Genomic DNA, 15,557 nt, shown 5'->3' with positions numbered 1-15,557 from the left:
TTAAACTTTTTTTTGTTAACTATTTATTGATTTCAAAAGCTTGTAATAAGGCTCCATTCTATAAATATAAAATAGAATAATTATTTTCAATTATTCTATTTCTAAATCTTTTACACTCTAGTCATGGGCACTCTATTTAAAATATTATTAATAATTTAAAATAATATGAAATATTATAAATTGTTTATAATTTGAACCGTTTTAATATAGAATATTCTATATTAAAGAATTGTTAATATTGTCTATATTATAGAATTGTAAAATTTAATTGGTATCTAAAATTTTGGTGTCATATAAGCTTATTTATTAGAATAAAAAATTACATGGGTATTCAATGTGAATTAACATTAATAACACTGTATTTCAATGGCCTGCTGAATGCTATTGACTAACTCTGCTATCATCAGATAATAAAGCTGGTTTTGTCCACTGAAACATAGATCACAGATTCTAGAAAAAGTGTGTATGAAGAAACAACGTCCATAATCCTGCAGCTCATCTCTCTATACTGACCAAGATATTATATAGAATAGATCCAAACTAAATTTGATCTGTCTTTATGAACTGTGCCTTTATTAACTTTATGTTCTTTATGTACTGTCTTTATGTCTCTACTTTATGTATTCACAAGACACACTGAATGTGTAGGCAGACTTTTGATTCTCTATTAGACTTTGCATAACTCTATAAGCTCCTTTTTAATGTTACATGCCAAACTGCATCGACTTCTCATGCTGCCCTTTGCATTTATATTGGCTTGGAATTTCAAGGTCACAACGTTTGACTGGAGACAGTTTTCCAACGGAACAGACGATCAAAAGAAACAAAGTATATGATGAACACAGGAACTGCTGTATTGTAAATGACCCAATATGCAATCTCATTGTATATTTTATATATTTGGGTACTGAAATAAAACAGCTCCACCATGAAACTACAGACAAATCTACAGACAAATGATGATTGTTACTTTATCACATCCTTTCTAAATAGCCATTGTTGACTCGGTTAACCATAAAGGGCAAAGCAGAATGGACTTTTGTATCAATTTACGTAACAAAATGGGAAGAATTAAAAGCAGAGCTGTACACTAAAGTTAGTTTCAGTTCTTCCTCCTGAGTGCACTGTCAAAAAGAGAGTGACAGACGCAGAAACACAGAGGGATCTAGAAGATCAGACGTTAACAAGAAGCTTGAGAAATAATGTGGAATCTTGAAGCAGACGAAAGAATTTCAGGTTGGATACATTCACTTTTTCTCACTTTAAAAATTGCCTAAACATTCTAAACTCTCAAAATAGTTTTTTAGTCTACTGGATAAGCTGGGTAATAAAATATGTTTGATAAAAGTCAGCTAGTCAGTCCAGTGATACTAGCACAGCAATGCAGGGAATTCATTACCTGAAACAATGGTCATACAAAAAACATTTGACTGCAGAATATCATTAAATGACCAATTTTACAGATATCTATGTAATAATAATATCACATTTAAGACATCTTGTGTATATCACACAACCTCAATTACTGAACATTCAGAATGCTGTGTTTTAGAGTAAAACGACTGCCTTTTACTAATACTGTAAATATAGTGTATGAAATAGTATGATGAACAGTATGAAAACTTCAGCTGTTGCCTCGTAGATTTTGAGGAGGAGAACACCCTGTCTTCAGATGATGAAAGAGACATTGAGGTAATTTCTGCTTAAATCTGAGAGTGACTGTGCTCAGAATGCCATACAAGAGCACTTCTTAGTGTACACTAGGGGTGTGACGAGACACTTATCCCAAGTAATTAAGTAAGTAATTGCACAAAAATTATAAATAGTATAAATAAAAATAAATAGCAAACAACACAAATATCCCTTTAAATTGCAAGTGCATTATGTAGTAAACTGATATCCACTTTAATAAAAAAAATATATAATAAACACGATTAATGTAACCGTTTTAAAGAAAAAGGATGTTTTGTCCTCGCTTTTGGAGCAAGGGCGCCGCCATCCTGCAGTACCACAGTGTGTGACGTCACGAGGTTGGTTCGCTTCGTTGGCCAGTGCAGTAATATAAGCATTTCTTTACTTTTTGAACGCACACTTGTTTTGAAATTGAGGAAGACGAACTTAAAAGGACTGTTGAGCCCATAATAAGTGCAATTGCTTATGCATTTCAGCCGATACGGCGAAGGGACCGAGCAGTACTACCGTTACGGGTAGAAGTCGTCGTGAACCTGCTGGTTTGGGGTGAAGAACGGTTTGGAAACAATACGTGTTTACGTGGATACTCGTCAAGACTGTGATTCTGACATAATTTTGTGCGCATTTGGTCAAGAAGACGCGAAAGAGAACTCAATTTGGTTCTCGCATATGCTGTCTGAGCTGCGGCTTTTTGTGTGCGTGCATGCGTGCATTCGTGCGCACAGAAACGGTCTATCACAGCGCGAGTACCGCACTGAAATCTCTTTCGCGCTGTCACGTGCTTGAATGGCTTAAAACACTTTAATGTTTAAACTGACAAGTCTTAAAACACGTGAGAATGATAAACTTTCTTGAGGAAGCAGCACTAGCCCAATCGTTCAGATAGGTGATTAGTTAAACACTGGAGCGTCCTGTTAACAGCAGCTAACGTTAACATATAGTATTAGCAGGTGAACATGAAATATCTTACATACCACTACTGGTGAACGAGCCGGTGCAATGCAAGTATGTCTGAAAGGTCTGACATATGCCAATAGCACGAGTATATCGTCACGTTCTCGCGAGACCAGTCGGATCTCACGAGACACATCGGATCTCGGAAGATCTCGTGCCACGAGATCTCGTCACACCCCTAGTGTACACTATTAAAAAAATAGTATGTAAAACATCATGCAACATGCAACAATAAATGTTTTAAACAGCAGTATGCTGCATTAATGTCAAATTACATTGTTGCATGCTTAATTCAGTGTTGGTAAGAATGCATTATGGGATATGATATTCTACACAGTGGGCTCTACTGTATGCCACACATTTTGGTCATCTGCTAATGCAGAAAATCTGCTGTGTACGTAATTCTTACTGCAAATTATAGAAATATTAAGAGGAATGTGGAAGCGAATAAAATCAGCCTCTTTGGACGCCCCTTCTTGTTACAACTACAAGATGCAATGTCTAAATAACAATAAATGATATCACAAATATGAGAAATAAATTTGCAACTGTGAGAGTCTTAAATACAATATAAAGCTGCACATAATGGTTCATTATATGTCCTGTTATGCTAGTATGCAATGATTCTCCGTAAACAGAATCCTTGCTTAAGTGCTTTGCACATTTTTTTAGTAATGAATTTTAGTATTAAAATGACTATTTGTCATTGTACAATCTGTTATACAGTGTGAGATTCTGGAGAAAGAGCGAGATGAGGCGAATGAAAAGTTGTCAAGGATGGAGGAGGGTGAGATATCTGTGGAAATCTTTTGGAATTGCAATATCTTTATATTTCAACTCATCTACTGTAAGAAAAACAGTAGTCTCACAATGAAAGACATTCTGAGAACCTAACTGTCATTGAACTAACTATCACTGACTAAACCTTGCCATAATTACTTGAAGTGTCACTGAAAATGTGTAAATTTGATTTATATAACTACTTTCAGCCTCTGCTCAACTGCTCAATGAGCTGGATGTGTTAGAGATGCAGTTTCAGATTGAGCGATCATGCAGGGAGACCGCAGAGGCCTTTGCACTGAAAGTAAGCACACTTCCCTTTTCTCACAAATCTAACGGCTTGTGTATTTATTTTGTTGATTATTTCACATCCCCTATATCGATTACAAGCTATGATGTTCTCCAAACTGAGTCATTAATCAACACTCTTAAAAATTAATGTTTTTATTGGCATCTATGGTTCCATGAAGAACCTTTAAATGAATAGTTCACCCAAAAATAAAAATTTGCTAAAAAGTTACTTACTTTACCCTTAGGCCATCCAAGATGTACATGAGTTTGTTTCGTCGTCAGAACAGATTTGAAGAAATTTAGCATTACATCATTTGCTCAACAATGGATGCTCTGCAGTGAATGGGTGCCATCAAAATGAGTCCAAACAGCTGATAAAAACATCACAATAATCCACAAGTAATCCACACCACGCCAGTCCATCAATCAACATCTCGTGAAGTGAAGAAACTTTATGTTTGTGAGAAACAAACCCATCACTAAATACTTAAAGGTGCTTGATCTGTGCATATTTCTCCCCTGATTCAGACAAGATGACTTTTTCACTGCAGAAAGCATTATTTTTGATAGAGAACTCATATTTTACCTGGAAGCAGTGGTTTGAAGTTAAAAATGTCTTGATTATGGATTTGTTTCTTACAAACACTTTGCTTCACAAAACGTTAATTGATGGACTGGAGAGGTGTGGATTATTGTGATGTTTTTATCAGCTTTTATCAACTCTCATTCTAACGGCACCCATTCACTCCAGTGGATCCACTGGTGAGCAAGTGATGTAATGCTACATTTCTCCAAATCTGTGTACATTTTTACCAAATTGTCAGTTTTGGATGAACTATTCCTTTAACATCTATGGAAACTTTCCATTCCACAAATTGTTCTGTTTTTAGTGGAAAAGGTTTCTTTAGATTTTTTAAAATGTTCTTTGCAGTAACAAAACAAATGCTTCTTTTAAGAACTGCTCACTGAAAGGATTTTTAAGGAACCAAAAATGGTTCTACTATGGCCCTGAGTAACTCAGTAGTATGGTTATCTGAGTAAACCCAGAGTTCAACACAAGGACAGATTATGGACCAATGGTGCCATACACTGTTCCCCTTTATAAATTCTATAATATATTGTTCTTATTGGATTAATAAATAAAGGGGCAAGGGATACTGAGGCTTAACATGGTAAAAGTCATCATGCCACGCTTCCTCAATCTTTGGGACTTTTGAACCCACAGGTGAATAAAGATTTCAAGGTATTAAAGAGGCAAAGCCAAGCTATACTTCCCCTGATTCCAGAAATGCCAGAAAACTTCTCCATCCTGAACCTGGACCCCGAAGCTGATCCCAGCTCCGAGCTGGTCTCTGAGGAAGAGAGCGGTGAAGATCCACTTCTCATGAGTCAGAATCAAATTAGAGGTAGACTAATTTCTAAATAAAACAAGCCTCGAAAGCAGTTAAAATATGCATTCCCATAAACCTGTCCAAGAATAGAAAAAGTGAAGTTTTTTTCTCCAATCTGTCTGTACAGAACTACAGTCATCTGTAGACCGGTTACTCGGGGAAAAAATTCAACTCACTGCACAGGTGGAGCTTCTTAAGAAAGAGAAGGAAGATTTAAAGGACAAGGTATAATGGCCTAGTGCCTGCATATGAGACATGCATACAGTTGTGGTCAGAAATTTCTGACAAAACAATTAACAATTAGTCCCAAAATGGCAATGGCAACTATGTTACCAGTGTTACTTCAATTTAGGGATCTTTATGGGTCTCATCAATGCCCTACTTTCATTTTATGTGGGTTGAAATTCTAAGCTGAATTCATGAAACTTCAAACTCTTATTCTATTCGTAAGTTGGTGTTGGAGGTCGGAGAGAAAGAGGCCCTTCTGAGGAAGTTCAGTAAGCAGAGCAGGACTGTGAATAAAATGAAGAGAGGTGAGTCAGCCGAATATATTTCACCATTAATGAGCACCTACAGAATAATAGATTCATGGTAGTTTCTCTGTGTGTTCGTGCCCCAGTGTCCCAGCTGGTTACAGAAGAGTTTACAGAGATGTCTCAGAAGCTTGAAATAGAGCAAGGACTCAGGCAGCATGCTGAAGTTTTTGCACACCAGGTACTCTTTGAATTACAGATGTAAAAACAATGAATATAATTTGGCAAAACTGCAAAAAAAGGACAACAGATGTTAGATAAATAAAATTGCAAAGACTTCTTACTTCAGACATGGAATAGGTGCTTTCTCACACATACCGCTTTATCTGCAAATTTAACATTTGTTTTAGTTTAGTTGCCAAAATGCCAGCAAATCAGCTACAGCTCAAGTTTGCTGACTTGAGAACATTGCCAGGAAAAGTTCTGTATTATGTCTGAACTCTGAACAAAGCCATAAACGTTAACGGTTTGAGCACGTACAGGTTTAGGATGCTCTGACATACGAGCTCCAACATAATCTCATGGCAAGGATGTTAGTCTTAAGTTTTCGTACAATCTGCTTACGCCCCACTGATGCTTAGGTAGGGGTGGACCTTCATGCTTACTTTCCGTACAATTCACACTAAACATTGAACATTTAAACATCAAATAGTTTAAGGCAATCACAATGCTCAGAAGTAGCCTACCTGATGCAATGACTTCATGCAGTTCAGTTGTAAATTATGAAGACAGTAGTCAACAGACCATCTGAGCATGAAAAAAAAATGTTGAAAAACTATGTTTGCAGATATGACATTTAAACTGCTGTGCATCATCATAATATCATAAGAGAATCTATTTCAATGATCTGTTGATTACTTTCTCTACCATAAACAGTAAAAACGCACAGAAGGTAGCAAATCATAGAAAAACAGATAAAAGACAAAAAGCCACACCACTGGTTAAAAACGGACGCTTATGAATGAATTTATTTACTCCTTTTCAAATGCCCTTTAAGAAGCCATTTGATTCTTTCAAGCAACCGCCAACATCTCTGCATGTTCAACAGACCGGATATTACGCAAACATTGGACTGTGACACGTCTTGACTTGAAGCCTTCCCTTTATCGTTTTTACATATGGTCTGTCGTCTATTCATTCACGATGCAGAGACTATGTTTACCGCGGTAATGACGCTGAACCCAGAAGATAATTAATTGAAAATACATTATAAAAACACTATTTTACCAATTCGGCTTTTATAAAGCAGCAAACAACAATGGCGCAAATAACGGTACTCACCCGTTGACGGACGTCTGTCAGTTCCACAATCCACAAGCAGTGACAGACAAATTAACACTTTCTATTCGGCAAATCTTACTGAATTTGAATTTAGTAGCCTATACCTATATACTTTGGGCTTTGGGGTCAGTTCCGTGTAGATTCATTTCCATTTGGATGTAAATACGATCCCCTTTCCTAATGTACATTAAGTTTCTTGACGATAAAGTTTGTAATAATTCTCAGTGATAACCGCTCTCGATAACAGCTTTATAATTTTGTCCGTTATTTAGAAAATGGAGCGGAAATCAATTAGGAGCTCACGCGCCGCAGAAGCGTGTTTGAATTGGACCTTAGTTTCAAAAGCGCGTGCGGCCAACAGGAATCGGTGCATTTTTGTAACATTTATTGTGATAAATTATTATATTATATCAAATTATTATATATTATTTGATAAAAAAAAAAAATCAATCAATCAATGAATAAAGGCTCGACATACTTCTGGTTACCAGCATTAAAAATAACAATTTAAAGGTGCCAACACTAGCAAAACTCCTGATCACACGATTGACTGGATTTTGCCGCGAAATTTTGCCGAGCACCGGTAAATGTGACTTTATTAAAGTTTTTAGAGTCAGGACAACTTTATTTGTATAGCACATTTCATAGTATTCAATTGGAATTCAAAGTGTGCTTTAGATATATATATAAAGATTAAAAATAATCATAACAGAAGCATAAGAAATAAACTAATAAATAAATAAATGGTTAAAAATGCAAGAAACTATATAAAGTATCTATGTTTTAGATACTGATACATAATCTTATGATAGTTACCAGCTCAGTTAAATAATCTGGACATAAAAACACACTTCTCGCTCAAAGGCCTGCATGCCCTGGCCGACAACATGACAATATCTGAATCAATAGACAGTAGAAGGGAGAAAGTGTGTTGTCTTCCGATTTGGTCAAGTGTGCACAAGGGCCATGGGAGATTTGGGCTGGATCCGGTCAATTCGCACTCACGACTGTGAACCTGCATTAATGAAACAAACACGAAACAAAGAAGAGAAAACACTGGATTGGAATAACACACACTCTTTGACCGTGCCAGTCCAGCTGGCTCTGTTAATACCAGTAGGTTTAGCGTTCATTCAGTCTAAATGAGCATCTCCACATAAAAGTGGCATCTGTCTTTGCATCCCTCGTCTCTTCCTGCGGTAATTAGCACCCATCGAGATGGCAGTTTGAAATTCGGCAGCTCTTTAAACCCCTGTCCTTGTTTGACACTTCCTATCCGCCATCTCTTTTGTCGGCTTTGTGTATATTGTTCCCCATTTGCAGACACAGACATAATGGGGGACCCAACTGGGGGCCTTCACCTGTGAAAGAGACCCCCGACGGTTCGCGCACCACTCAAACTCATTCTGAATGTGCAGCCACACACCACACAGCTTGAATGACATTCTTTATCGCCACCCCTTCCATTTGTCTGTTTTTCCTGTGTTTTGAAAACACATTCATCTTTTTCACATTCAGTGTTTTTTTCCAGTCACAGAGAGCCTAATGACGGACTAATTCGAAAGGGAGAAAATACAGGCCGTCGTCGCACAAAGAGACGCACCCGTTTACTCGTCAAGCACATGCATTTTCCTTGTAATTGCACCTCCGCAGGGGTTGCGCTTGGTGGTTTAGGCCCGCTCTTCTTGCGAGCTGAACGAAAGGGCAGTGAATGGAGGTGAGAAGTGAGAGTCCAAACAGTCCGACACATGACAAACTCACACTTCCCTTTCCTGCTCGCCGTTTCTGCTTTTCAACAAGTACACTTCTTGTTATCGAAAATTTCAGGGAGATAATGGATGGTTTGATTTTTGGTTTCCCAAACTGAACTGATTCTATTGAGGTTTTGTTCTGCTGAAAGAAAGTCTTTCTGATAATTCGCTGCATGAATAATTAACATGCCCACTGAGCTCAACAAATAAAAGAAAAATGTTGGAAAGGTCTCTAAAATGAACTTCGAATGTTGGCTTGTATAAAAATGAGTCTGAAGCATGTTTAGACCTTCTGTAGTGTGAAAACTTTGGACATTTGAAGAGAGATTTGAAGTTTGGCGTGGTGATAGATGGATAGATAGATAGATAGATAGATAGATAGATAGATAGATAGATAGATAGATAGATAGATAGATAGATGGATAGATGGATGGATGGTTGATAGACTGATTGATCAATATTGGTTTTCCCTTACAGATGCTGGTGAAACAGCAGGAAATCCAGAGACAGATTCAGAACGCAGAGACTGAGAAACAACTAAAACAGGCTCTGAGTCAAGTGACTGAAATCAGCAAAGCTCTGGAAGAGATACGACTCTGTTACCAAAACCAGGTGAGTGTGTCAGTGTATCTGGTGTATTCAGGTTTTCATGTCAGCGACGTGGAGTTGTGATGCTTACATGGTTGAGAAACACATTTGAATCCATTGCATCGTTTCCCGATCCAGTTTCCCCAGTTATTTACTTCATTTCTTGTCTGTATAAATAGAAGCTGTGAAAAAAAACAGTAAATAATTAATATATATGTGTATTTTCACTATACTTGTACCAAACTTTTTATTTGCACTTAAATAATTATTATAATAATTAAATAATTACGTTTTTGTGCACTCTAAAAAATGCTGGGTTGTTTTAACCCAACTTTGGGTCAAATATGGACTAACCCAACTGTTGGGTTAAATTTTTCAATTACATTTTTAACCCAAAAATTGGGTTAGTCCATATTTGACCCAACGTTGGGTTAAAACAACCTAGCATTTTTTAGAGTGTGGAGGTAGCTTGTGGATTTTCAATTGAAACAATCCTAAAGCGTCAACCAGTGTCATGTGATATTTGAATTAGCTTTAATTGTATCCATCTATACAGATTTCTCAGACAGCAGCTCAGGATCTCAACTCTCTGTCCGATCTGGCCACAGTAAGAACAAAGCTGGAGATCACCGAGAATGAGAGGAGCGAGATTGAGATTCAACTGAAAGACTCGCAACAATCTGTTAATGCACTTCAGGAGGAAAGTAGGTCTTATTTGAAAAGTAATCTATATTACACTCTAAAAAATGCTGGGTTAAATACAACCCAGTGTTTGACCCAGCGGTTGGGTTACTACCCTGAAGGTTGGGTTAAACATTTAACCCAACCGCTGGGTCAAAACAGCCCAATTGCTGGGTTTGTCCCTATTTTACCCATCACTGGGTTGTATTTAACCCAGCATTTTTTAGAGTGTATGATGCTGAAAAAGTGTTAGGACCTTATATTGCTTGAAAGAACCCTCAAAGGAAAGACAAAACGCACATGAGATCTCAGCTGTTTCACCAAGATGATGAGTTGAAATGTAGGGCAGGTGGAGGTGGTTTTTCTCCTGAGAAAAGATCTCACATATGTCCCTCTAGAGTTTCAAAAGAGATTTCAATAATGTCTCAAACTCAGATTGGCCAAGATACTAAATTCTACAATCAAAGTCTCCATATGAACTCAAGCATTTCTCACCAAGTTCTACATTTACTTAGGCTTTGTTAGGAGAAACAGAGACAATGAGTAATATAAGTTGATGCCTACATTAGACATGCTTGAGGCCTCCATTATGTCTCCAGAGCTTTGAAAGAGCCATCGCTGAGAAATTGAATTTTCCCACCCGAGAGTAATAGTACTATATTTTGGACATTTTTATTTTTTAAATATTATTATTTTGTTATAAAATGATCAATATTTTAATTGCAATATTTAAATTAAAATTTTAATTGTTTATTTTGCAATTAGTCAAGCTGCTCAAGGATAAACTGAGAGAGATGGAGCAACTTTCTTCCATCCAATCTAACCAGTCGAACGAGGCAAACGAGAATCCAGCTGATCCACCATCACTGGTGCTGCCACCACCTCCTCCTCCTCCTCCTCCTCCATCTTCAGCTGTCACTGAGTGAGTCTTCAGCACCTTTTTATGTCAAGCTATTCCAACCATAAAAACACACTACATGAAGCATCTCCAAAAGTGTATTAAACGCAAATCCATTGTATTTTTAGCCCATTAAAGGCTTTGAGGAACAGAAAGCAGGGAGGAAACAACACCACTCAAACTGCGAGTAAGACAATCATGCCTTACATCCGACCTGTACTATGTGAAAGGCAAAATCGGCACAGCAGACAGGAAGAAACAATACAGTAATTTAAAAGTTGAAGTTAAATCAAAGAAAGCAAGTGCTGCTCTTCCATCCTCAATGAATACTGTGCACATTTTCTCACAGAACCCGCAATTACGGAGGATATGAAGGCCAGAGCTGTGGATGAAATGATGGAAAGAATCAAGAAAGGCATTATTCTCAAACCTATTCTCAGAACACCACAGGTGAGTCTGTCACTTGTGTATTATTACATGTTTTGCTGAACATAAATTGTATAGTGATTCACCAACACTGTCTGTATGACAATAATCAAATGTGTGATGGAAAAAAATCCTATGAGCATGTATGCATCACATACAGTTCTCACAGTAGGACATCGATTTCAATGATATAATAAAATACATCTTTGTAAGATAATCTATTTTATATTGGTCTATTTAAGCAGAAAAAAAATAAAAATTTGGTTTCTTTTCAGGCTGTGTCAGAGGATGAAAATGCATGGAAGGTTAGTGATACAGTTTTTTCTACAGTTACACATTATTGCGATCTTTCAGGTCTTCCTGCAACTTACAGGTATGCGTGATTCCTATTGAATTCTAAAGTATGAGGAGGTTTCCTATTTTCTCTCTCTATGAAACTAGTTCCAGTGTGTGTGTGTGTGACATGCCTAACCACTTCATACATTGCTTGTATGTGACTCTGGAGCACAAAGCCAGTCTTAAGTCGCTGGGGTATATTTGTAGCAATAGCCAAAAATACATTGTATGGGTCAAAATTATAGATTTTTCTTTTATGCCAAAAATCATTAGGATATTAAGTAAAGATCATGTTCCATGAAGATATTTTGTAAATTTCCCACTGTAAATATATTAAAACTTAATTTTTGATTAGTAATATGCATTGCAAGAACTTCATTTGGACAACTTTAAAGATGATTTTCTCAGTAATTTGATTTTTTTGCACCCTCAGATTCCAGATTTTCAAATAGTTGTATCTCGGCCAAATATGGTCCTATCCTAACAAACCATATATCAATGGAAAGCGTATTTATTCAGCTTTCAGATGATGTATAAATGACTATGACTATGACTTATGACTATGTTTTGTGTTCCAGGGTCACATATTAATAAAGTAACTGTTCAGAAATGACAAAATGTTATTAATCAAAAATAATTGACGTTTACAGGAGCAAAGGTCTGAGAACCGGAAATCAGCTGTGCTGGAATTACAGGGGATGCTGGTAAAATAAGATCTCTTAAAATGTGGACTACTGATAACTTTTATTACTCAGACTAGCTGTTTGCAAGGTTGACATTAAAATATACTTGTGGTTATCCATAGAACATATACTTTCAGATAAGGAAGTAAAATCTGGGTGCAAATATTTTGACACACATCAGTTCAAAATTTTGGAGTCTCTTATGCTCGTCAAGGCTGCATTTATTTGACCAAAAATAGTCAAAAATTGTGAAATATTATTTCAATATAAAATAACTGTTTTCTATTTGAATATATTTTAAAATTTAATTTATTCCTGTGATGCAAATCTGAATTTTCAGCATCATTAAAAAAAAAGTCTTTAGTGTTACCGGCTACTGTTAATTTGATTTATTAAACATTGGTATGTTTTATTATATTACTGTTTGCAGCCATTTTATAATAGGGTTGTGTGTTAGTGATTTGATCACAGTTAAGGTAGTTTTAGGGAAAACACCCCTTAACCACTGCAAAATCACTATCATGCATGACCTCTCATGGCTTATTGTATTAATGTAACTTTATTGGCTGGTTCACCTCAGGATTGCATGAGGAGGTCTGGCCCTCGAAGGGTGGAATCTAAAAAACGCTTCAGCCGTAATGTTGGGGAGGCGGAGCTTCAGATGGTGCTCCAGAGAAGGAGACGGGCTATGGGGGATGAAAAAGGGACCCCTCCTTCTCCATCCAAACCCAATGGTACCATCTCTCCCTTTACTCTGTCAAAGGCCTGAAAAGCATCATTTAAACTGCTGATGCATTTAAATGTGCGTCAGCTTATACAAAACTGGTCAACCCTAAAGTTTATTATTGGACAAATCAGCACACTGTAAACAAAAACAGTGAATTCTGAATTTATTTGCATGTCATTTATTTGCAGATTTATCCCTATTTATCCTGTATTTTCAATTATCTTTTATCCAGATTTATCATTTATTATTATCTTTTATCCCCTGTACTGTAATGTGTACAAGCTTATATATTATATACAAGCTTTTATATATATGTATATATGTGACCCTGGACCACAAAACCAGTCATAAGGGTACATTTTTCGAAATTGAGATTTATACATCACCTGAAAGCTGAATAATTTCATTGATGTTATTATTACAAGTCATTTTTTTGTTGTATTTAGTTTACATGTGTAGAAATGCTCTGATTAACTGATACATTTTATCATCTGATATATATTATATGTGACCCTGGACCACAAAACCAGTCATAAGGGATGAATAAATAATCTTTCCATTGATGTATGGTTTGTTAGGATCGGACAATATTTGGCTGAGATACAACTATTTGAAAATCTGGAATCTGAGGGTACAAAAAAATCTAAATATTGAGAAAATCGTCTTTAAAGTTATCCAAATGAAGTTCTTAGCAATGCATATTGTTAATCAAAAATTAAGTTTTTATATATTTACAGTAGGAAATTTACAAAATATCTTCATGGAACATGATCTTTACTTAATATCCTAATGATTTTTGGCATAAAAGAAAAATCAATAATTTTGACCCATAAAATTTATTTTTGGCTATTGCTAGAAATATACCCCAGCGACTTAAGACTCCAGTGCTCCAGGGTCGCATATATGTGTGTGTGTATATATATATATAATTAAATAAAGGGGACTGAACTGTTAAAATATGTTTTAAAAATTACAATATTTAATATTTAAGAATTTAAAAAAATAAAAAAACTGATCAACCAACTCACATGCAAGTATTCAAAACATAAAAAAAACATGTTAATTTATCTTTTTTATACAAATGCCAAATGGCAGAGCTGTCTAAGAAAATAAGAAATAAAATATTGGGCCCATTTGTAGCAAGGTTTATGCTTAAAGTAACTGAAAAATATATTCCGAATCCGAAATAAACTTGAAAATACACTCTCTGAAAACAAGTTTTAATGTTTTAAGCAATTTTGCTTCTCACAATTTGTAGATATTTATTATTGTTAAAAAAACATATATTTTGGGATAAAAAGGATTTTTGATTAGTAGTTTAGTAGCTTATGGAAAAGGAAATCTTTTTTTGTTGTTGTCAGAATCAGATTTATTGGTCAAATTGGTTGCACTTAGAAGAAATATATCTTCGGTGCTTAAAAGCAGCCTCTTCATTTATTGATTGGTTATGAATGTTTGTGCGAGCTGCATTATAACGCAGCCACTTAACTAAAGCTTAAAGTCAATGTTTCCTCACCCACTCGCAGATTCACCCGCAGCCGTGTCCGTCTCGAGCTCTTCGCCCTGGGCAGGGGAGAGTGGAAGCGCCCCGGTGCTCCGGAGACTTCAGCAGAACCGTGAGAAGAGAATCTCTCGCATAAAGGCTTCCGAGTCCATTATATGGGAAGAAAAGTGAGTTTTGAGGGTCTTTTAGTCTGACCTTCTGCACTTTTGAAAAACGCGATGTTGAACTAAGTATGACTTCAACACCTATTTCCTTCTACACTTGGAATTTGTTTAAAGTAAATGTCACGAAGCTGAATAAAGCATTGACCCTGCTAACCAAGCGATGAAAAAACCAAGGACCCATGCATTCAAAACTGAATTATGAAAGAAATAAAAGACATTCTTTCTGCACATACTCAGTCTGTCTTTTCTTTGCACTCAGTCTGCGTTTGCTGTTGTGTTGGACATTTGTGCTTTTGAGGCGTGAATTCTTCCATTAAAAGACTTGACTTTCTTGAATAGTTGACTTGCACAAGTATTTGGGCCTTTGAACGGTTCTCTCATTTTGCTGAATTACAAATTCGACATTGACATTTTATAAGCTTTGAAACTCAAAATTATTTAATGTGACATTGCTCTATATTCATAAAACCAGCATTGCACCCTGCTCGGGTTTTATTGTGTGTCATTCTTGGTAAATTTGTTGTTCAGATTTGTATTGCAATGCTAATACAATACCAATCTCATTTGGACTGAGATCAAGGCTTCGACTCAGTGTAATCAAGTTCATCCTGTCGTTTTTGATCCACAACCTTGCTAATTTGACTCTATATTTGGGATTATTGATTTGAAGAAAGGCAAAATAAGTTGTCACCATTCTCCACACATGCTTTCACATGTTTCACTTGTCTTGTGTCAATTTCCCGCAATAATAACTTTTAATCAAAACAGTAAAAATTGGCCTTCTCTAGCTACAAATACTTATGCAAGAAGAGTGTGTAAAGCTAATATATACTTAACATTAAAGGTCCCATATTGTCAAAACTGAAATTTCCTGGAT

At 36.1% G+C, this 15,557-nt stretch overlaps 2 protein-coding genes across 2 annotated transcripts in view; both read left to right on the top strand.

Annotated features, from left to right (window-relative positions):
- The first annotated feature begins 1,134 nt into the window (after nt 1–1,134).
- shtn2 (shootin 2) lies at nt 1,135–14,883 on the top strand. The gene is made up of 17 exons (XM_016572528.1): nt 1,135–1,236; nt 1,643–1,692; nt 3,373–3,433; nt 3,636–3,730; nt 4,943–5,123; nt 5,236–5,333; nt 5,560–5,641; nt 5,728–5,822; nt 9,151–9,285; nt 9,818–9,965; nt 10,708–10,864; nt 10,969–11,027; nt 11,190–11,290; nt 11,542–11,571; nt 12,253–12,306; nt 12,866–13,019; nt 14,539–14,883. Exons 1-17 carry the CDS (start codon nt 1,203–1,205, stop codon nt 14,685–14,687), a joined length of 1,683 nt encoding a protein of 560 aa, XP_016428014.1. The 5' UTR covers nt 1,135–1,202; the 3' UTR covers nt 14,688–14,883.
- tex261 (testis expressed 261) overlaps nt 7,863–15,557 on the top strand; it is an 18,647-nt gene continuing 10,952 nt past the window's right edge. The window contains exon 1 of the mRNA XM_016572531.1: nt 7,863–7,868. The gene's annotated coding sequence lies outside the window, so the exon portion shown is untranslated. The remainder of the gene's footprint in view (nt 7,869–15,557) is intronic.

Source organism: Sinocyclocheilus rhinocerous, unplaced genomic scaffold, assembly GCF_001515625.1.
Source record: "Sinocyclocheilus rhinocerous isolate Xijiao unplaced genomic scaffold, SAMN03320098_v1.1 scaffold3186, whole genome shotgun sequence".
Lineage (NCBI taxonomy): Eukaryota > Metazoa > Chordata > Actinopteri > Cypriniformes > Cyprinidae > Sinocyclocheilus > Sinocyclocheilus rhinocerous.
This window is presented reverse-complemented; position numbering and strand designations above follow the sequence as displayed.